This window comes from Pteropus medius, unplaced genomic scaffold, assembly GCF_902729225.1.
Source record: "Pteropus medius unplaced genomic scaffold, Ma_sr-lr_union100, whole genome shotgun sequence".
NCBI lineage: Eukaryota > Metazoa > Chordata > Mammalia > Chiroptera > Pteropodidae > Pteropus > Pteropus medius.
In genome coordinates this window covers 4,297,048-4,320,089 of record NW_024342471.1, presented here as the reverse complement: position 1 = coordinate 4,320,089, position 23,042 = coordinate 4,297,048, and the positions used below count along the sequence as shown (strand labels likewise).

Below are 23,042 nucleotides of genomic sequence, written 5' to 3'. Positions count from 1 at the left end.
TGTGTCCATCCGGGGTGGGGTTGGAGAGAAATGAGGGAATGAATGAAATTGGTTTATTAATCACCAGGACTTGATGACTGCTGGGCCGTGAGGGGCGTCAGAGGACACCAGCCTGACTCTCACGTTTTATTTTGGGCAGCATTGTCATCGCTGTGTCACCAACTATTCATTGCCCAGATGAGAGAACTGGAGCTCACAGAAGTGATTTATTCAAGGTCAGTCAGCTCATGATTGGTAGAGTTAGTGTTCAAACCCATCCCTTTCTAATTTCAGTGATTTCGGAATTTTTCTGTTGATGAGTGTCTGGACAACAGCCATGAACAGCTTTGGCCAAAGCCCATGGGAGGTGTAGGCTTCTGCAGTGGTTAGTGTAGACTTGTTCTGAGCCTTAGTAGTTCATTTGAAAGTAGTGTTAAGAACCTCCCCACCCAATCCCCTGGTGCAGAGAGCTATGCACTATCCCACATGGCAGCCTGGGTTAATGGAAGAAGCACTAAACTGGGTTTGGAGACCCAGGTTCAAGTCCTGGTCTTGCCACATAACATATCTTTTCTGGGCCTCAGTTTCCCAATCTGAGAATTAGAGGGCTGGGCCAGTTGACTTCTAATAGCCATTTCAGCATCAACTTCTAAGATTCTACATGTCTGGGGAGCTACATGCTTAAACATATAGGGTTATAGGGTTATAGTCTAGAGGCTTCCTGGGGACCATTTAGTTCACATTTCTAAAGGGGTCCCAGCCATGACCTATGTAAGTTGGAGCATGCACAAGTCCCATGGCACATTGATAAAATCAGAATCTATGGAGTGAGGCTGCAGAGATGTGTCATTGAATGTTCTCCAGTGATCTCAGTGAGTAATGAGACTTGAGGACCACTTTCTAGAAGACTCTGGGAAATCACCAAGGTATATGTCACCCACAGGAAGCCAGTGGGAAGGATCAAATGACTTCCACAGAAGAGAAGTCAACCCTGCAGAGAGTCAGTCATTCCAGAGGAGGGAAGGAAATGAATGCACGGCTGAGGGTTAATCCTAACTCATCTCTAAATGTGTCCCTGGTGCCACAAAAAAAAATAAGGGTAGGTAGAGAAAACGAAACAAAAGTTGAAGCCTTTCTCCCTGGTAGCTTCTCTTCCTCAATCCCTTCAAAGTCTCCTCATAGCTTCAGAGTGGGTATTGTTGCTGTCATCAGGCCAGAGAGTGAGGTGACTTGCTACAAATTCCATGATAGAAGAAGACAGAAAATACTCTGGGTTGTTCTGAATTAAATAAGATTATGTTGGGTCAAAAGATGAGGAAAGACCTTGTGAAAGCAGTGAGATAAGCCTTAATAACACCTTAAATTTCATCACTCAGAATCTGTCCACAAACACTTATACATGCCCACACTGCACCAAGCGCCATACCTGCCATGAGAAGCAAATAGGAAAGATATATACTTTGACCTTTAGCCTCCATAGCAGAGGAGATGACAGACAAGCAAACAGGCAAACACAGTGTAGAGTGAGAGGCTCTAGGAGCCCAGAGGAAGGCCATTAAACTCACATCAGGCAGCTGCGGTGTGGGAAGGCTTCCTGGAGGAGTTGGTACTTGGGCTGAATTTTGAAGGACAGGTTTGAATTATCCAGGTTAAAAGGTGTATGTGGGTGTGTAAGGGAAGTATTGATGACATTACAGTGTTTTATAAGGTCTAAAGTCCTTATCCATCCATTATTTCATGTGATGCTGATATGATGCTGACTGGGAATTCATAGTTCGATACTTTCTTTTGGTCCTCCAGGCCCTCAAGGGACTAAGATGAAAGGGTATCCTCATCATCACAGAAGGAGAATCAGCCCTCGTTTGACAAACACAGTTGTTATTGAAGCGGTTATTGTGGCTGGTATCTCTATGTACCTTCTCCCTTAGTCTCTCTAGTAATTTGCAAAATAGATGGAATTTCCTCTATTTTATAGATGAGAAAGCTGAAGCTTAAAGATATTCACTTTTCCATCAACATTTGTGCATTTAATGGCTAAGCAAGGACTCGGCATCTTTAAATACTTTCTGGATTAAGGTGAAGACTCCATTAATAACTAGTCCTCCTGTAGTAGGGCCTTCTTTTGCCATATCTGCTGCTGTATACAGACTTAAGGAGGGATAATTATTATTGTGTGTCTCACCCATTCCTGTTTAATCCTATCACAACCCTGCAACATTAATGGCAAGAAGATTGCTTTGGTTTGGCTATGGATAATTATAATCATGCCATTTTAGTAAACTTCTCCTATGACTGCTTAACTCTAACTTAGGTGATGTCACAGCAGAGCTGATGATGTCCAGGATTTAAGCAATGCCAACTTGATTTTTTTAGCTGGATTCAAGCAGTGACCTAGAAATGTGGGTACTGAACTTTACTGGAGTCCCTAAGCTTTCCAGACAATGCTAGTAGATTCTAACAGCTCCAGGAGCTCTCTGGTATAGGGATGTGTGCGTTCAAAATCATTTATTTCCGGTGAATCACTTGAGAATATGGAGATTTGTGAAGGATATGTCCTCGTTTAAAATATTGTTCTGCAAATTGACTTTTAGAAAAATTAGATAGTGTTAGAATTTTCCTTGTAACTCAGAGGTTGTTCCAGTACGGGGAGAAAAAAACATGACTGCACATTGGAGATGAATGGGAAAACTGCCATTAGAGTTCTGGAGAAGGAAAGGAGACTTTAACCCATTTCTTGTTTAGAAAAAAAAAATTGCAGCTCACTGCCAACATTACTTTAATTTTAAATAAACACGCTCTTTGGGCCTGAGGCAAATCTGACTGGTTTTCAATGTGAAAATAAAATATAAAAACTGTTCTTAGAGTTATTTCTAAATAGATCTTGTCTCTAATCCTAATGTAACAGAAATGTATATGATGATCAGTATTTAATAATTTTTTTGGTGTGGTAAATTTCAAAGCACAGAACAACACAAAGCAGAACATCACATTTCGCACAAAAATATTGCCTTTCTCTCTGGATCTTCTTGCCATCCTTGTCGCTATGTAAGCAGCAAACTTTGCAGTGACCAGTTGGATTCTGTTTCCTTGATGTGGGTGGTATGTTCTTGGGAAATGTCTTCCAGACAGGTGAAGAGGTGTGATATCAGAGCTTGAACAACCTCGAGTACCTTGCTGCCCTGGCTTGTGATGCTTTTCCAGCATTCTTTCAATCAACTTTAGTCTAAAGTTTACATAGCTGTTCATGTGCTCAGGATTGTCTTTCCTGAACAGGATGTAGGAGTTCAGCACTGTAATGTTTAGAAGGTGGTGAAAAAATTTCTTATACCAAAACTTGTGCCTTTTATGCTCAGTTGGCTAAGAAGTGAGCATCTGATCAGCTGAGTCCAGTGCTCCCATATTCTCATTATAATCCACAGTAACAGATGCTTCTTAGTTTTCTTTCCATTTCCATTGTCTACTTCAATCTCAGTATCATTGTGGAATGTTGACAACCATTGTCACCTTCTTGTCACATCACTTCAGTGCCTTAAGTTCACCACAGATTCTAACTGCAGTTTTTCCCTTTGCAATTCTTTCTTTCAGATCATGTGGCATCTGTTTTCTGTTCAAATGAGCTGTCTCAACTGCACCAGATCTATTTTGACGTAATTCTCTGAAAAGCGTGAGAGATGTATGGCAAACTTTGGGGGTTAGGTTAGGACTGTAATGTGCGAATTATCTAGGGATAAATGCTACAGCTACAAGCACCGCTGGTGAGTATTCCTGGTGCAAACGGGAGATGGCTTAATTTTTTTTAATTAAGGTATAATTTACATACAGTGCCATTTACCCTTTTTTAGTATACATTTCTCCAAATTTTGACAAATGCATACAGCCAAGTAACAATCACCACCATACAGGTATAAAACAGTTCCATCACCCCCCTCCCCCCCGGAATTTTCTCTTGTCCCTTTAGAGCCAACCCCTCCCCCCACCCTCAGCCCCTGACAACCACTGATCTATTCTTTCTCCCTATAGTTTTGCCTTTTCTGTTATGTCACATAATGGAATCATGCAGATGTAGTTTTGAGAGACTTTTCAATGTATACTTTTTTGTAGCTCTTTAATTTTGTGCCATGTGTACATATTATCCATTCAAAACATAGATACTATTTTTGGAAAGTAAAAAAATCATACTTCCAAATAACCCATGGGTTAAAGAGGAAACCTAATGAAAAGTATAAAGTATTTAGAGCTGAATAATAAAGTAAATATTAATGAAATGGATTTTGATACTATCATACACAATGGAAAGAATCAAAACCCATGGATGCAATAAAAGTGACACTTAGATGAAAATTCATAACCTAAGTGCATTTATTAGAAAACAAAGATTTTTTTAAAGAACCTGAAGCATTCTATTTTAAAAGCAAAGAAAAAAAAACAAAGTAAACCCAAAGAAATTAGGATATAAATAATCAAGGTAATTATTAAATAATTAATGAATAAACAAAAAATGAATAGGAATAATAAAAATACATGTGATTTGTATATTGAGACACAAACCAACTTAGGGTGGTGGAATGAACATTTGACTTAACACCTTTGAGCCTCAGTTTCCTCAACTCTTAGATAGAGATAATAATACCCAACTCCGCCCAGCAGCAGGTAGGACTTCCACCAATAAGGATTTGGTCATGATAGCACTTCCTTTTTTGTGTGTATTGGCATAAACGACAATTACAAGGAGGATTATGGTATGCCACAGGAAAGTTTCTCTTCAAGATATTGCATGTATATTTCCTTACCTGGCTTTCTTTCTTCTCTACTGCTTCTTACATCTTTCCTTTCCTCCTTCGCTGTTGATCTACACTAGAGAGGCACTGCAGGAAGGGGAAACTTGGGGCTACTGAACCCTAGGTCAGGGCAGTCGGAGCTCACGTGCTAGATTCTGAAGTGCCCTGAGGTAAAAGCTAAAGCCCTATATTAGGAGACCAGGGTTTAAAACCACATCTACCACTTTCTAGCCATATGATCATGAACAAGCCTCTTAACTTCTTTGAGTTTTGTATCTTTATCTGTCAAATGGGATAATAATAATGCCTATATCACAAAAACTATTATGAGAATCAAATAAGATGATATATGTGAAAGTATTTTATAAAATGCAAGTGCTACAAAAGTGTTAGTTATTACGGTAATTATTTTTGTTAAAACTTGTTCACCAAGAGTATACTCCAAAAATGTGATCCCCGGTTCACGGTAAGACTTCTAGACTTCTGAGCCTGTGGCAATTTGGACTGGGACGGTGCCTCTTCTGATTAGATGCCTTGCTTCCTGGGTTGGCTGGCCAGCCATCCAACCACCTGTCAATACCTCAGTGGACTTCTCAGCTTTTCAGTTATGTGGTTAAGGAGAGCGCTATTGAAACTTTAGGGAAGTGGAGAAAAGAGATCTTTCTTTTTTGTCACAAAGGAAGTTAATTACCTTTACCTTTCTTTCCTAGGTTCTTGGCTAGCCTGAAGAAATAATTTTTCTTGAAAGGTTAACAATTTGTATATAATTCTTTTTCTAAAACTTTTATAGACTAGATTACGGTGTTGTTCAATAGAACTATGCAAGCCACAAATGCAAGCCATAAACAGCCACAAAGAGAATTTAAATTTTTCTAATGGCCACATTAGAAATGAAACAAGTGTGATTGATTTTAATAATATTTTACTTAACCCAGTATATACAAACTATTATCATTTGAACATGTAGTCAATATAAAAAATAACAGTGAGATATTTTACAATATTTTTTCATGCTAATCTTTCAGAATTTTGGATTTACTTGTAGCCATTTCGATTTGGACCTATCATATTTCAAGTGCTCAGTAGCCACATGTGGCTTGTGGCTGTCATCTCGGACAGTGCAGGACTGAGATTCAGTTGGCCTTAAAGAAGTTACTTCATCTCAGAAGAGTAGAAAACATGGCAGGGACCTAAATAGTTTCTTGTAGAGTATAGTGGAGGGAGAAAAACATGTACCAGACTTGGGTTCATTTAGTCATTCATTCATCAAATATACGTTGAGCACCTACTTTGTGTCAAGTGCTGTGGTCTTGGCTCTACAGCCAATGTACTCAATGACTTTGGGCAAGTCACTTCTCTTCTCAGGGCCTCAGGCTCCATGTTCCACCTTTGAGAGAATACTCATATAGGAGGGAAAGAATGTTTGTACCTGCTGGAGGAAAATACATCTGGAAATCATTAGCTTACTGGTGGAGTTTTGAAAGGCACTCAACACCAATCACTTTCATTGATTGCGTTGATGGAGCTCTCACAATCCCTTTATTATTAATGTGAAAACTCAATCAACCCCATAGGATTTTATTGGAAGAATTAATCACATGTCTTATCCATGGAAACAGTGATTTGTCATGTTGATGGTATCACTCAGGATCCCAATTTCTTCACCAGTGTTTTATTGACCATCCTTTTAGGGAGGTTCTAAGGGAGAACAATAAAACAAGTCATAATTCCTTTATGACACCAAGTGCTTTATAAATGCTGTGATCATTCCTGTCTGTCAGTAGGTTAACTGTGGGAAGATGCCTAGGAGGTGTTGCAAGGAGTGGTGCTGGGACTGTCTTAATAAAGTCATTAGAGCTTGGAAATAAAGTCACATTGATTAACTTGTAGGTAGCCATAACTTAGGAATGATTGCTGCTTAAACAGAAAAAGGAAATAGAGTCAGACTTCTTGGGAACAGGGTGGCATTAGCCATACAGCTGGGGCTATCAGGTAAAATCAGTCTTCAACTCCTGTGTTGGGAGAATGATTCTACATAGGTATTTAGAAAGAAAGAGATTGACTCTTAGAAAATAGAAGTGTTGGAAACTTATTAAGTAGATAATGATCAGAAAATGAGATACCATCACTAGTGGTTGCAGCCCAAGCCAGCATTGGTAATCAGGAAGCAGATACACAGGCAGACACTGCAATTGCTAATTCAAGTTCAGGTGGTAAGCACCGAGAAACAGTCCCTGACATTGGTACATGGCCTTTTAACTTTGCAAAGCTCTTTCACAACATTGTTTCATTGGAGCATCACAGCAGCTCTGCATGGGAAGTATGTTGTGTGTTGTAAATCCTCACTTCACAGATAAGGAAACAGAGGCTAGCAGTGAATGGCAAAGACGTCCATAAGAGCAATGGTTTTTGTTTTGTTTTTGTTTTTGTTTATCATCACTATATCTTGTTGCCTTCCTCAGCTTCCCCAGAACAGGAGCACAGCCCTGATGCCTTATACAATTAAGTGCATGTACAGACCTTCTTAAAAGAGTGTGTATCTAGAGAGGTCTTAGAAGTTAAGCAGACTGTTAGCCAACTGAAAAGAACTCAAGCATAGGAGGTTGGCCTCCATTCTCTCGTAAATGCATTTAGACTTTTCACTTTGGGATAGGATGGAAGGAAAGGAAAATAGCTGTTCTCATTCACTGTTGTGCTATCTACCACAAAAGAAGTGGGAACGTTGTAAAGAAACACTTTCCTAGAACTGAACACATGGGCTTCGTTAGAAAGAAAATAGGCTAGATCCCATCTTACATATGGTAACCCCTTCTCTTCACAAGGCATGCTATAATTTATGAAACTTTTTTAGACTTATCTCAATCAATTTAGATGTATAGCAATTCCATGCATAGAGAATAGTTATTACATCTTGTATGTAGTGTTTTGTTGAGTGAATGAAAGAATGAATCTATTTTGCAAATGAAAGAACTGAGGTCCAAAGAGTTTGAGTGGTTTGTCCCAATGAGAAAACCATGACTGAAACCCATATTTTCTGAGTTCAAGTCTAATCATATTCCTATCAGTTCTCCTTTGAGTTCTGGTTTCTGAACATACATCATAGAATATCAGTCCCTAGGAGAAATCATCATTCTTCTCAGGAAGTAAGGATTTGGGGGAATCTCAGGTCTCTCCAATCATTCCTAATCACTTACATTTCTGTAAATTAAATCATTACTCACTATCTCTGGAAGAGCAGTAAAAAGACCAAATTGGCATTTCGCTTCCCAAACAGCCCAAGGCAGAGCGAAGATGGCAGTGAACAGTAGCCAAACCTCTAATCATCTCATCAAGAAACCGAAGCAGAAGGATTAATTTATGAACCATCAATCACAAGTATAAAATAATGCCAGCTTGGCAAAGAAAGTGGAAAAATATATAAATATACACACACACGCATATACTAAAAAAAAAAAACTCAAGCGACACCTGGTACTGATCCCAGTTTATGGCACAGATGCCTCAACAGAGAAGACAGTGCTTGTTTCTTCTCCAAGAATTTCAAGATTAAAGAGAGAAATTGTAGAAGAAATTTAGAACTCCAAGTGTTTATTACTAAGCCCCAAAGGAGGAGTGGCAGAGTCAGTGGCGAGGGAAAGGAAGTGGCTTCTGTAAATCCAGAGGTGTTTGGGGAAATGTACAAACTGTTTTCTTTCAGGAAGGTTTCAGGCACTACTAGACAACCTCTGTTGAGAAGGGCAAGTATCTTTTTATCAGAAATTTTCCAGAATTCAAGGCTCTAAATTGAAAGGGACCTTAAATTGACCATTTGATGTAACCCCCTTGGCCCTGGCTAATCTGCCAACAGTCTCCAAACATTTCTGTCATGGTCATTGAGCCTCCATTTGTCCATGAGTGGTGCAGAAATCCAACATCCCTTCAAGTACTGTTTGCCTCTGAGTTCTGGAAAGAGTTGTCCTTATGTTGAACCCCAAACTGCCACTCAAGTCCTTTGACACTGCAGCCCATTCCAAACAAAGGTGATCTTTCTTCCACGTGACAGCGCATCCAGCACCGAAGACTGAAATTATGCTGCTTCAGTCCCATGGAGCTAAATATCTCTAAGCTAAATATGTCCACCCCAAGGGAAGTCCCTTAAAACATTTCAAGAAGAATTGGGTTTCCAGACCCATTATCATCCTCCTAGACAAATTTCAGTATTGAAAACTGGACTCCAGAGATAGTCTGAACTGCAGAGGGCACTTCCTACACGATGGTTACTTGACACTTACCTCTGACGTCAGAAAATGCTTACTAAGTGGGGAGGGAGTGGAGGATAGAAAGATGGACTTTGATCTCAGGGCTAGAACCTTTAGCACTGGTAGGGGCCACAGCCTGGGTCTATTGTGTGTTGTCAAGGCAACAGGCAGCACCATGTCAGTACCTGAGCACCACAGTGATGAGGGCTTGGTCCCAGCCCAAGCTTGTGGCTGTGGACCCAGCAGAGGGTGAGGGACCGTGCTCTCCAAGATCCCTCAGGGGCGGGCTGACTCTCCCTCCCCACAGCTCAGAGAGCAGCCCCAACAGGCTCGATCTTGTCCCAGCAAGTTAGTTGTAATTTATACTCTGGCAGCAGCACAGCCTGTGCATCCTGAGCCTTGAGTCTCTTGAACACGAGGTCCACAACCTCAAGAGAGAAAATGTGCCTAGTGAATGGCCGGGGATTTAAAAAGTGAGACTGGAGAGCGAGGGTATTGGGAGGCAGCCAGGAGTCAGTTATGCTTTGACCTTTGACATGAAGCTTTCTCCCATGGAACATCCACAGAACTTTAGTGCTAAAAGAACCATCACAAACCCAACTCCCTCCTTCTTATAGCTGAGGAAATAGTCCCAGAGAGGGGAAGTGATCCCGTCAAAGGCACACAGTGACATACAAGCCAAGGCTGAAAAGGTCCCACCTCCTAGAATTTGGAGCAGCCAGTCTTGTGTTTTCTGGGATCTACCATGAAGTCTCCATTGCGGGAGGGCACTTGACATGGCACTTCCCTTCCTTCATCCATTTCCCACAGATGGGATGAAGGCTCACAAATGCTATATTTTTATTTCCACCTCGAATAGCTTAAGTATCACATTGAACCTACACTGTAGGTTCTAGCAAACAGTGTGGGTGCACCATGCTGGGTCTCAAAGACTGTGAGATTTCAGCTTCCAGCTTCCACTTTCCCCATTGGTAGTGTCGTTTTGGATTAGCCAGCCACTAAGATCTATTCCAGCTATTCTGTGATTGTCCTGTGGTCAGACATCCCAGGAATTTGCTTAACTTACATTATAGAGGGATTTCAATCACTGTTAGCAAAAGTAATAAGGAATCTATATCTCTGCCAATTGCTTATTTTATTGTCAGGAGAGAAGAAAGAATTTTGAGGATGTGAATGGGGGTGGGGTCCTAAAATGGCCCTGCTTTTTTACAATGGGTGTGTGGGTCAGGGGACAGATACTCAGGTTCTCATGAGAAGTGCTGGCACCTAGCAGAGGCAGAGTCCTTTGACCTACTCAGTCTCCAAGGAAGACTGTCCCGTCCCCTGAGCCTGGTTCAATGGTAGTCACACGTGCTAGCACAACTTCATCAATGCCACCACCACACTGCCATGTGGCTGCCTCTCCACTGTGTCTTGTTTATCCCAGTGCCTGGCACACGTGAGTATTTACCTCATTCCTAATGACTAATGAAATGGGCAGAGCCTCTCTCTACTGAGACAAGAAGCCAGGATAGGAGTGAGTTGGGAATTTGGAATTACCCTGCTTCAGCTTGTCATATTACTTGGGCAAGTTTCTTGCCTCCCTTTTTATAAAATTGGAGAGTCTGATTGGATGAAGTTTCCAAACTGTTCTGTAGCACACTGGTTTTCTGGGTATTTTTTAGGAAAATAAACAGTCTCCCTGGGTAATTTGGTTGATGTGTCATGTAACAGATCCTTCTTGGAGAGTCACATACATATTAGAATATTGAAGCCTCTGAGAAGTCCTAGAGTAAAAACATCTATTTAATTTTATTTAAATCAACTTTTCTCCAAAATCTTCTGATTTCCTCCTCTTATCTGAGAAACTGGTGTTGTGAAGCATATAACCTGGGAAGTCCCGAACTATATGATTTCCAAGTCCTCTAAAGATAAAATAACCTGATATAGTGAAAAGATCAGGGGCTTTGGAGTCAGGCAGACCTGGGTTTGAATCTTAGTTCTGTCTTTTAGCAGCTGTGTGGCCTTACAAATTTACTTAACTTTTCAGAGTTGGATCTCCTCATGTGTAAAATGAACATAACACCTACTTGTTAAGGTTGTAGGTTGTTAGTATTAAATGAGATAACAGATATCAAGTGTCTAGTACAGTGTTTGACACATAGTAGGCCCATAATGAATATTAGCTCCTTTGCCCTGTTACTTCTGATACTCTTCTACCTCTTACCTCCAAGCCCCCAAACTCAGAGCCAGCCACTGGCAAGGCAGAGAATGTAGCAGAGGGGAATGCTGCGTCAAAGTCCTCATATGATCCTGACAGTGTTCTTTCAGTTTCATGAGAGGACCACACCCCAGCAGGACCGAGATAAAATTGCAAATGAGGAGGAATCAGAGAATCCTGCCCTTCTTTGCAAGTAAGTGTGTTCTCTCAGTGGTAGTGTGAAAATAAAGGGTGAAAGAAGCTTTTAAACTATTCCAGAATGAATGCCCACTGTCATAAATCCACTACCTAAAATAGCAAACCCTTCCCAAGTCCCAACTTGAGGTCAAAGCCTTGGCCTGTTTGCCTGGGCAAGAAGCTAAAACAAAGGTGATGATCTGCCTCATGATGGCAAGCAAAAAGGGCAAGGTTCAGGATGGCTTCTAGGAGCCTTGGCACCAAGACAGCCGTTGCAGGATCTAGCCTTGGAGCAAAGCCACAACTTGACAAGCACAAATCAAGCACCAAATTTGTGCCAGACATGGGACTTGATTATGGCAGAATAAACCAGGAGTTCTTTAGGGAGGCAGAAATGGGCGATGGGCTTTGCTCTCTGTAGGGACTGAACTAGCTGGTTGGATCAAATGCATCAGAATCTTTGTGAATTGGGCTCCTCTTTGTACTACTCTTTTTCCTCTCCCACTGTAAAACACTGCTAGGAGAAAGAGCACAGGCCTTACAGACAAAAGAGTCTTCAAGTCTTAGTCTGCCTTTGCTAGTTTCATGACCTTGGGCAAGACACTTAACCCCTCTGATCATTTCCTTGTGTGTAGGATGAGGACAATCATCCCTACCTCATAGAGTAGTTGTGAAGACCACATGAGTTAATCTATATGTATCCTGAAGTGTGGTACATGTGACTCTCACAGGGAGACAAACATTTTTAAATTCTAATAGTTACATGTTTATTTAAATATGCATTAGAAAAACAAGTAACATACTAAACCCTTTTATAGATGTTATTAATTGGTACAAGGATAGAGTAGGCATGTAAGTTAAAGCAAAAAAAGAAAAGAGTGTTGATTTTTTAAAAAATCATTAAGTAAATAATGGTTATGGCTGGTGTGTAGATATGTCAGAACCCATAAATAAGCTATGTGAATGACAGAAGTATGGGAAACTCTGAGTTAATACAGAACCAAATATGGTGGCTGGCACATGGCAGGCACTGAAAGAGACTTCTCCTTCCTTTCTTAAGAGTAGAAAGAAAAGAGAATAGGGAAGGAAGGGAGGAATGAGGGAGGAAGCAAACCTACTTACTTATCTACCTACTTAATTTGTAAGTCTATTTCAGCTCTACAAATTAACTTTTCTTTCATGTACGAATCGTCTCTTCTACCCTTGTTTCCTCCTAGGTAAAGCTCTTAGCTCCCCTAAGAAGACATTCTTTTTGCCTAAGTCTTTTGACATATTTCAGCTTCTGATGTATATCAGAAGCTCTAACCAACTATGCGAAGTCCTCATATCCAACACACTCTGACATGTCTTCCAGAGCTTTTCAGGAATAAACATTTTAATGGACACAAGAGGGAAAGAGGCAGAGAGACAGAGACAGAGAGACAAAGACAGAGAGCATGAGAGTTAACTATGGGAAGAGAGAAAAACAGAACACAGGAAGGGAAGGTTCTGGGGACAGAAGAGTCAGATTATGACTCTTGAGTCTTTGGGACAGTCCTGAATTATCTTCCTATTTCCAAAATGGGCTTCTTTTATCCCCAAAGAAGTGGAAATCTAGAGAAGGAAAGTGACTCACCCAAGAAAATAATAAGTACCTACACCTGGATATCTCAATTCTTGGTCATACTTCTTGCTTTCTGTCATAATGAGGAATCTGGGCTTTACAGTCCTAAAATAACCAAAGCTGTTCTCCTTAAAAGTAGGTCATGATGTTAAAGACAAAACCAAAACCAAAACCATGGGACTAAATATCTCAAAAATCCAGATTCTCTCAGGTCATGGCCCAGCCCTTACATGACACAGATGAACAGTCACTAGAGGAAGAATCATCTACCAGGAGTAGAGTTTTCATTTGCTGGGGGAATTCGTGAAGTTCCCCACTCCACCATTCATGCAGTCACTCTCACATTATGACTATTTTCTCTCCTTATTTCAAGGCTTTTTTGTTTTATATATATATATATATATATATATATATATATCTCTCCTATATATATATATATACCTATATTCCTCTCTCTAAAAAACAAAATACTCTCTCTTATTTTTTTTAAAACAATACATGTTTTTAACTGCACATCTATTAGAATGACCAAAATTCAGAACACTGACAACACCAAATGCTGGTGAGAATGGGGAGCAACAGGAACTCTCATTCATTGCTGGTGGGAATAAAAACTGGTACTTTGGAAGACAGTTTGGCAGTTTCTTACAAAAATTAAACATAGTCTTACCATACAATCCAACAGTCAGGCTCCTTTGTATTTACCCAAAGGAGTTGAAAATATATGTTGACACAAAAACCTGCACATGGATTTTATAACAGCTTTTTTCATAATTGCCAAACAATCAAAATGTCCTTCAGTAGGTGAATGAGTAAACAAACTGTGGTACATCTAGACGATGGAATATTATTCAGCACTAAAGCAAAATGAACTATCAAGTCATGAAAAGACATGGAGAAAGTTTAAATGCATATGACTAAGTTAAAGAAGCCAATCTGAAAAGGCTACATACGGCATGATTCCAAATATATGACATTCTGGATAAGGCAAAACTGTGGAGACAGTAAAAAGATCAGTAGGTGCCAGAAACTGGGGAAGGGAAAGATGAATAGGAAGAACACAGAGAATTTTTAGAATAGTGAAAATACTCTGTATGATACTATAATGGTGATACATGTTATTATACACTAGTCCAAATCCACAAAATGTAGAGCACCAAGAGTGAACCCTAATGTAAACTATGGACTTTGGCTGATTCTTATGTGTCAATGTATGTTCAATTGTAGCAAACGTACCCTCTATTGAGGGATGTTGATAATGGAGGACGCATGTGTGGGGGTGGGAGGAATATGGGAAATCTCTGTACCTTCCCCTCACTTTTGCTGTGAACCTAAAACTTCTTTAAAAAGATAAAGTTTTAACAATAAAAAAGACAATACATATTTGACAGACACTATTAATTATCAACCCCTTATCCATTCTCTCCATTCTTACTAACAGCACCCTAGTGTTTGTTACATGAATGACAATATGTTCAGTAAGTAACTATTCCCCAGCCTCTTTTGCAGCCAGAGGTCCAGAGCCACACAGCTCTAAGCAACCAGATATAATCAGAAGTTTCTGAAACAGACTTCCAGAAAAGCTTTTAAATGCATCATAATCAGTAGGCAATGCTCTTTGCCCTTCCACCTTCTTGACTGAAATGCAGGGGTCTTACCTGGAGGTATAGCAGCTGTGAGCTCATGGCAGGCCACAATCTCAGGATGGTAGAACAGAGAGCTGGAAGAAGTCTGGGTTTCTTATAACATTGTACCAGCTCTGGACAGCCTGTCCCAGACTTTTCATTTAGTAAGAAAAATAAAACCCTTTCTCTGCTTGTGTCATCCCTCCTAAGGTCTCTGTTTCATGCAGCCCACTGAAATTCCTAACAATATGTATTCAGTAGAAAAATTCAATGAGTATACAGTGAAAAGTCAGTCTCTTTGTTTCCTTAACTATTGGGTTCATAGGTCCCCTCCCCAGAGAAAAACCACTGTTAGCATCTCCTCTTACATCTTTCCAGATATTGTCTGAGAACATACAAGTCTATACAAGCATAATCGTGTCTATTTTTCTCAAGGCTCTTTTCATGATAAGGTAAATCTAGAATCCTAAAACTAAGTGTGAAACATGAAGATCATTTGGTTCAGAGATTTCAGGGAAGGTCAGAGACTGGATGGAGGCGGCCACGCTAGTCGACAATCACTGTGTCCAATGAGAGGTGTTTTTGATGAGTGTGTGTAGAACATGTAATGGTGTGGGAGCTGAAGAAAAGGTTGAGACCTGTTGATTTAGATCAAACTCTCATTTCCCAAAGTCTCCAAGTGAGTTAGTGACAGAGCCAGAACTAGAGCCTAAGTTTCCAGGTACCTAATTTAATGTTCCAATTTCACCCAAATGTAATCATCGAGGATGGACTCTGAGCCCAAGGATGTCCTCTTCATTGCTTTACTGCAAAGCAGAAGGTGAAGCAAGGCCAAGAAATTGGGGCTGTTGGAAGTAGACCATGGTTAAGAAATTCTTTATTTGGTCCTGTGTTGTAATTGACTTAAATTTCCATTTTCTTCTAATGTTCCCTGTGCACAAGTCCTATGAATATTTCCCCATCTCTAAGAGCATGATTTATTTGGACTTCCCAGACCTTACATTCCAGAGAGATGAGCAGAGCCATTCTGAGAACTTCTCCCCTCCTATCTTCCTAACTCTCTTCCAGGAGAGAGAGTTCTAGCATCATTGGCAAGTCACTCTTCAGTTTAAGGTTTTTAACTTCTTTGCTGTAAAGGCCCATGTCATGCCAGAACAAGCCTCAGCCCTCTGCAATTTATAGCTTTTTTAAAAAAAAAAATGGATGCGTGAAACTAAGATCTAAATCTGTTATATGGGAAATTCCAACTTGTTTTTGAGAATTAAAGAATTTGAATATTGGATAAATTTGATGAAGACCAAAATCGCCAATCAAAACCAGCCAAAAAGCAATACTTGAACTGCAAAATAATTCACTAATAAGTTATCTGTTTTTAATTAGTGCATTCAGTATGTAACAAGATCAAATCAGGAAGGAAAGGGTACTCTTTGCCCACCTTCATAGCTGCCTTGTTTGAACAGATATAGACCAACTTGATGACTAAGCTCGATGGGCAGCTCAAGCCTCTTCAGTGTGCTGCTCTCTTACCTTTTCTCTGCTGAGAATGCCCTTTATTTGCTTCTTATTCTTTAACTTATACATATTCATTATAGATGCCAGACAATACAGTAAAGCAAAATCAGGGAACGCTAACTTTTTGTCATATAACATTCTAGGGCTTTTAAAATTCCTACATTTGCCGTAAAGTTATGTCAAAATTGGATCATCCTATACATAAAGTTTTAAAATCTACCCGTATATTACTATATATAATTAACATATTTTTGTAACAATATAGTCAATTTTTTAAAAAATGGCAATACATTGACTGATTATAAAAATATGTGCTAGTGGTTAAAAATTTTGAGAAAATACGGAATTGCATAAAAAATCAAAATAATCTTTTAATCACATCACATAAACTGTTTACATTTTAGTATTTAACTTTCCCCACTTAATAATGCTCTCCTGGACAGCTCTTCACCCCTTCCCAAACTTTTAGGTTTCTTCATAAATCACATTTATATTCAAACAGCTTATGCTATGTCAAGTGACAAAAACACAGCAAAGCACTGTGCTTACAACTTACTATAAAGCATCCGGCACACATATGATTTTGAACATACTTTTTTCTTAAACTCATTTATTTATTCTTTTATTTTTTTAATTGAAGAAATGATTTAAATTTTTTTCCCCATCTACCTCCTCCCTCCCCTCTCCTCCCTACCCTCTGGTAACCACTATATAGTCCATGTCCATGAGTCTCTATTTGTTCATTCTGTTCATTTGTTGCTTTTAGGTTTATATCCCACATATAAGTGATATCATGTGACTTTCAACTTTTTCTGTCTGGCTTATTTCACTTAGCATAATTATCCATGTTGTCACAAATGCTAGTATTTCATCTTTTCTTATGGCTGAGTAATATTCCATTGTATACATGTACTGTAGCTTCTTTATCCAATCATCTATCATAGGACACTTCAGTTGCTTCAGTATCCTGGCCACTATGAATGATGCTGCTATGAACATCTGTGTAAACCCATTTTTTATTAGTGCCTAACATGAGGTGGAGAAGTATAAAATTTGGAATCCAAAATTTTAGATTTGAGTCTGGCTTTTGCTGAGACACACAACCTATCTGGGCATCCATTTTCTCTCCTATAATGGGGCAGTTGTACTAAAATCTGCTTCCTAGGAGCCGAGTAAGGATCAGGTGAAATGATGAATATAAAAGCAAATTTTGTGATAATCAGACAAATGTTTAATGATGTCAATAATATTTGCTGCTATTGGTAACGGTGAAAAATATTTCCCTAATCTTGCAGGCCCAATCATTCAGGCCTTTTTTCTGCAATGAATTTCTTGACTGAAAGGAAGGAACTAAAATGATATAGCAGAAGAGCAGGGTTCAGAGAGCTAAAAAGCCTGCATTACCAGGTGATTTGGGTAAAAGGAGGAAGTTGGACAAAAAGACCTCTAAATGCTCTTCTGGCTGAGACACAGGTCAGTTATTCTGTGCTCTTAGGCAAATCATTTCTCTAAAGCCCTTGGCTTCTCATCTGTAAAATGAAAGGGTTGGGCTGGATGACCTATCTGATCTGTTTCCCCTCTGAGAATTTACGCAACCCAGGTGACCAGCCTTTTGTCCTCACTGTTCCATAGTGTGCTCTTGGTGACAGCACCTTTATGGAAACCACCACTATACCTTCCGGGTATAGCCTTGAAGCCCACAGGTGGTAGGCTGTGGTTTCTTCTCTTCTCTTTGTTTGGTTTTTCCACTGCATGCCCGCAAATAGCCTAGCGACAGCTTGGCAGAGTAAACCAACTCTTCCATCAAGAGGCCTCCAATGCGTGGTGAGCCAAGGCTGACCACCGATTTACCTTCCCCATGCCCCGGGATTAAGCATCCTCATTCTGTTTCTGGGTGGAGCCGGGCCTCTCTGGCCCGTAGCCAAGTTCCTGGATGCTGTGTGCTCCAGGTCTTCTCTGGAGGCAGCTGCATGCTCTCCTCCACTCTTTCTCCTCCTCCATGAAATGCCTTTCTCTTTTATCTTTTCCTTCAGGGTATGCTTGAAATGCCTGATCCTCAAAAAAAAAAAAAAAAAATCACTCTTCTTTATCTCCATAATCTGTAATAATCACTCCCTCTGAGTGGTATACACCTTTTTTTTAGTTCTTATCAGTTTCTGGCTTTCAAAAAAAAGCTCCGTTGCTCCCTGTCTATCTTTTCAAGAGCGGGGTATCTCAATGGTGATCACCCATGTCATACAAGCAGGCATTTGATGAAAGGAACACCGACATGAGTTGTAAGGGACTTTTTCACACCTAATCTTCCTTCGAGGTTTTTCTTTGTTTTATTCATTTCTTTGGGTGGGAGTGGAAAATTTAGGCATGAACACATTAAAATCGAGACTTTGATATTAGTCTTGGCGGGTCCCTGCCTTCCTGTACAGCCTTGAATTATTAAACGATCATTACCAGTATCGGTAACAACAGTCTTCTGAACAAAAGCCCCAGAAAGACCTGGGTTTCATTGAACTGGAGGATTCGTCAGAAACAAGGCAGCTTACATGGGGACCTCTGCTGTCAGGTCGACCTGGGTTCAGATCCTACTGTTGCTACTTGTTGGTTATATAACATTGTCATAGTACTTAGCTTTTCTAAGCCTCTGGTCTCTTATCTATAATACGGAATAACAATATCTTCTTCATAGGGTTGTCACAAGGCTTAAAAGTTAACTGATATAAAACTCTTAGCGCAGAGACTGGCATCAGGAAATGGTGGCCAGCCATGCAGACTTGCGTACTCCCCTCCTGAAGAAATTTGTCACCAACAGCTTTAGATCGTGGGGAAGTCAATGCATCTCGTCATTTTCAAAGAGGCTTTATGTATGTCATCTCATGATTCCCCAGAAAGCTCTAGAGGGTAAGAGGTGCAGGATATAATGATATGTCCTTATATCCATTTTTAAGAGGAATAACCTTAGGCTCAGAGAGGTTAAGTGATTTGTTCAAGGTCTGTCTGATTATAAAAATATGTGCTCCCAGTAAGTTAAAATGTATCTCTGAGACTTAAACCTAGTTTGCTTGTTTCATTGCAAACCTTCTTTCCACAACACAGTGGAATGATCAGGAGGAGGAGACTTGCTTTTAGCGTTGGTAAAAGATGAGACCTGGATACGGAAGAAATAGGGAAGGTGTTCCAAGCAGGGGCATTGTATAAATAGGTGTACAGGCAGTGACGATCATATTGGGTTCTAGGAAAAATGATTAGACGTGTTTTTGCTGAATAGGAGTTCATAAAGAAGTGGTAGAAAATAATACAATTAAGGTTGAACATACACTGGAGAGCTTTGAATGCCAGACTAAGGAACTGGGGCTGTATTATGCCATGGGAAGCCATTGAAGGTTTCAGAGGAGGGGAGTAACATGATCTCACTAAGATAGTGAGAGGGCTTCAAATCATGACTCATCGGGAACAGTTGAAGAAACTGATGTTTAACTTAGAAAAGAGAAAACTTTGCCTGACAATGATCAAGGTATATGTTCTAGGAGACAAATTCTCAGTTCAAACGAGGATTCCTTCAATGCACTTTAACCCCAATTTACCAAGAGCCCATTGCATGCCCTCAGCACCAAGATGCACTGCAGATGGAACAGTGATGGATACGGACAAAGTTCCTGCTCTCCCGGAGCTCCTACGAAATGGGGAAAGATACACCTCAAAGAGAATCACCCCAGAAATGAATGTTACAGCCAGAATTTTCTAGTGCAAGTACAGGCTGCTTTGAGAGATGTAAGTTCCATGTCACTGGAGTTTTTAAGAAGAATGTGTTGGAAAGAAAAACAAATAAAATGCCATATGATTTCATTTATGTGTGGAATCTAAAGAACAAAATAAACAAACAAACAAAATGAAAACTGACTCATAGATACAGAGAACAAACTGGTGACCGCCAGAAGGGAGGCGGGTTGTGGAGCTGGGTGAAAAGGTGAAGGGATTAAGAAGTACAAATTGGTAGTTACAAAATAGTCATGGGGATGTAGAGTACAGCATAGGGAATATGGTCAATAATATAGAAATAACCACATATAGTGCCAGGTGGGTACTAGATTAGTCAAGGGGATCACTTTGTAAATTATATAAATGTCTAACCACTATGATTTTCACCTGAAACTAACATAAAGTAATGTTGAATGTCAACTCTAATTGAAAAATAAAAATTAAAAATTAAAAGAGGAATGTGTCAGGAAAGGTGATTCTTGTGCTGGGAGAAAGGCTAGGCCGATGACTTCTCATGAGATTCTGTGCTTCTCCAATGTTGCAAAATCTTCAGCAACTGTAAATCCCTTAATTAGAGGGAGAAAAAAAGGCAAAGATCAATTAGCGTCTTCTTTTGTAAAAAGCCCATATTTGCATGTTCCATCTTAACTGGAGTTCGAGGGGCAGAGTGTGGCCAAGCAGGAATTTCATCCTGTGCTGTAGCTGGGTGACTCCACCTATGAAATGAAAATCATTTAGCTAAAATTGTGACATAATGTGCAAATTATGGCCTGCCTGCAGGTTGGGGCTGTGGCTAGGGCCGTGGCTGGGGCCGTGGCGCAATTCTCTAGCAGTTAACGTGAAGTTGACTCAGGACAGTCTCTTTGGGCAGCAGAGGCAGGGCCCTGTTGCTCAGAAATTAGCAAGCTACGAGGGAGCTGGCTGGAGCAGCAGAGGGGAGAGGGGGGAAGCCGGGCCCCATTGGTGCAACACTATCCTGTCTGTGAAGGAACATCATACCCACAGTTTTCAGGTTTTGACCCTCACTTCAGCCCCAGGAGGTGTGTGGGTAAGCTGATGAGGAAATTGAGGCTCAGAGAAATGAAAGGATTCTTCCAAGATCACACACTGGGCAAGCCACAGAACTCAGCTCTCAGCTAGGGTCTTCTGAATCCAACGTGGACATCTTCCTTCCACACCCCCTGGGATCAAGGCTGATCAGCCACAGACCTTCCAAGGGATGACCACGTGGTCAGTAATCAGGCCCCACTGCCCACACTTGTGCGACCCATTGCAAAATCTGCAACACTCAGGACTGTGGAATTCTTGGAGTATAATAAGAATACTAATAAGATAAATACTAACATTGCATTAGGCAGTGCCAGACGCTGTGCTAAGCACTTTATATTACCTTTTTTCATCTTCATATCAATCCTATAACATAAGTACTAATATTATTGCTATTTTTCATGGAGGAGAAATAGGTTAACCTGAATCAATGCAACCAGGAGATTCTCATTCATATGTGAGCAGCTCCAGAGTCTGTTTGCTTAACCTGGAGGTTGGCTGCTTAAGCGAAGTGGGACCTCTGTGTTCCTCAGACCTCTGGAGGCTTCAAGAGAGATGGCTCCGCACCCATGCCATGCAGAATGTGACCACGGTTGTTTATGTCTGCCCCCATCCTTTAATTCTCACAGTAGTTCTATCTCAGTTTTGCAGATGAGGAAGTGGCCACCCTGAGAGGTGAGGTGACTTGGCAGAGCCAGAATTTGGATCTACATTTATACAATCTTAGGTTCCTCTCTAAGGACAGCATTACCTCCCTCTCACCTCTGCAGGCGGCCTTGCTAAGCCATTGAAAGAAATGCCCAAGGTCCAATTCCTCTTGGTTCCTAGGCCAACAACGACAGTAATAATAATAATTAAAACTCCTTTTCTTTATAACACACTTGAGAGTACGCAGGAGACTTTCACGTCCATTCATCCCATTCAATTCCCACAGTTCTCAAGGTTTCTGGAAAGACTGACTGGACGTAAGGACAGCCTTCCCAGATTCACAACCAGTGCCATGGCAGAAGCCACGACCCTTGCCGCATACCTGTCTACCCTCTGCTCTCTTCTAGGTCATCATCCAGAACCAACCGTGGTCACATTCTGCCTGGCATGGGTGCAGAGCCATCTCTCTTGGAGCCACCAGAGCCCTGGGGAACACTGAGATCCCACTTCACTTAAGCAGCCAACCTCCAGGTTAAGCAAACAGACTCTGGAGCTGCTCACATATGAATGGGAATCTCCTGGTTGCATTGATTCAGGTTAACCTATTTCTCCCCCATGAAAACTAGCAATAATATTAGTACTTATGTCACAGGATTGATATGAAGATGAAAAAAGGTAATATATAAGAAGTGTTTCGCCAGTGCCCACCCATGGTGAGCACTAAATTGACAGTGATTATTTCCATCTTTACGGTGAGTGATGAATTTACATGTTCAAAAAAGCGTGTGCTTCCACCATGTGGCCAGCCCATGCTGGGTTCTGAGAAGATATGAATAACATGCAGCCTATAACTTCAAAGAGCTCAGTCTGGGGCTGGGGGTAGACATAAACAGATCATTCCAATGAGATAGATGGTAGCAGAGGTCCTATAATGTACAAAATGCTGTGAGAGCCCCAAGGATAGAGAGATGCAGATTCCTCTTTTCTGACCCATCCATCTATTTCAGCCTCATCCTTCTGAAGACTCAACATTTCCACCTTTTCCCTAAAGACCTAATCTTGTCATCATGGTGCTAGGTCTTCATTCCCACGCCAGCTCTGAGGGAGGCCTTGAGAAACTTCTGCTATGTCATGAAGCATTATCATCTTTTTAACTCTCTTGTCTGTCACAGGAAATGTTGGGACTTGTACATATCCACAATAGGATCTGTTGAAAAATATATCCCCTTAAAACAACACATAAGCAAGCAAAATGTAGAATTCAAAGTCTCCTCTCCCCCCTTTTTTTAACCAATGCAGAACCTGGATCTGGAGAAGGTCTGTGACTTACCCTCTAGTCTTACAGAGAGCATGTGGCAGAACCAGATGAAACCGTGTCGCCACTATAAGATGAGTGGCTATCCCTACTGCCACATTAAAAAGAATAGTTTTCCCCCACCCCATCCCTCACCAAATCTGGAATCAAACTGGCATTTGAATCTA

General features: G+C 40.6%; 1 protein-coding gene across 1 annotated transcript in view; it reads left to right on the top strand.

The window, feature by feature from the left end:
• TGM3 (transglutaminase 3) overlaps positions 1–23,042 on the top strand; it is a 96,028-nt gene that overhangs the window by 34,264 nt on the left and 38,722 nt on the right. The window contains exon 2 of the mRNA XM_039863907.1: positions 21,968–22,235. Coding sequence (XP_039719841.1) covers positions 22,220–22,235 — 16 coding nt within the window. The 5' untranslated portion in view covers positions 21,968–22,219. The remainder of the gene's footprint in view (positions 1–21,967; positions 22,236–23,042) is intronic.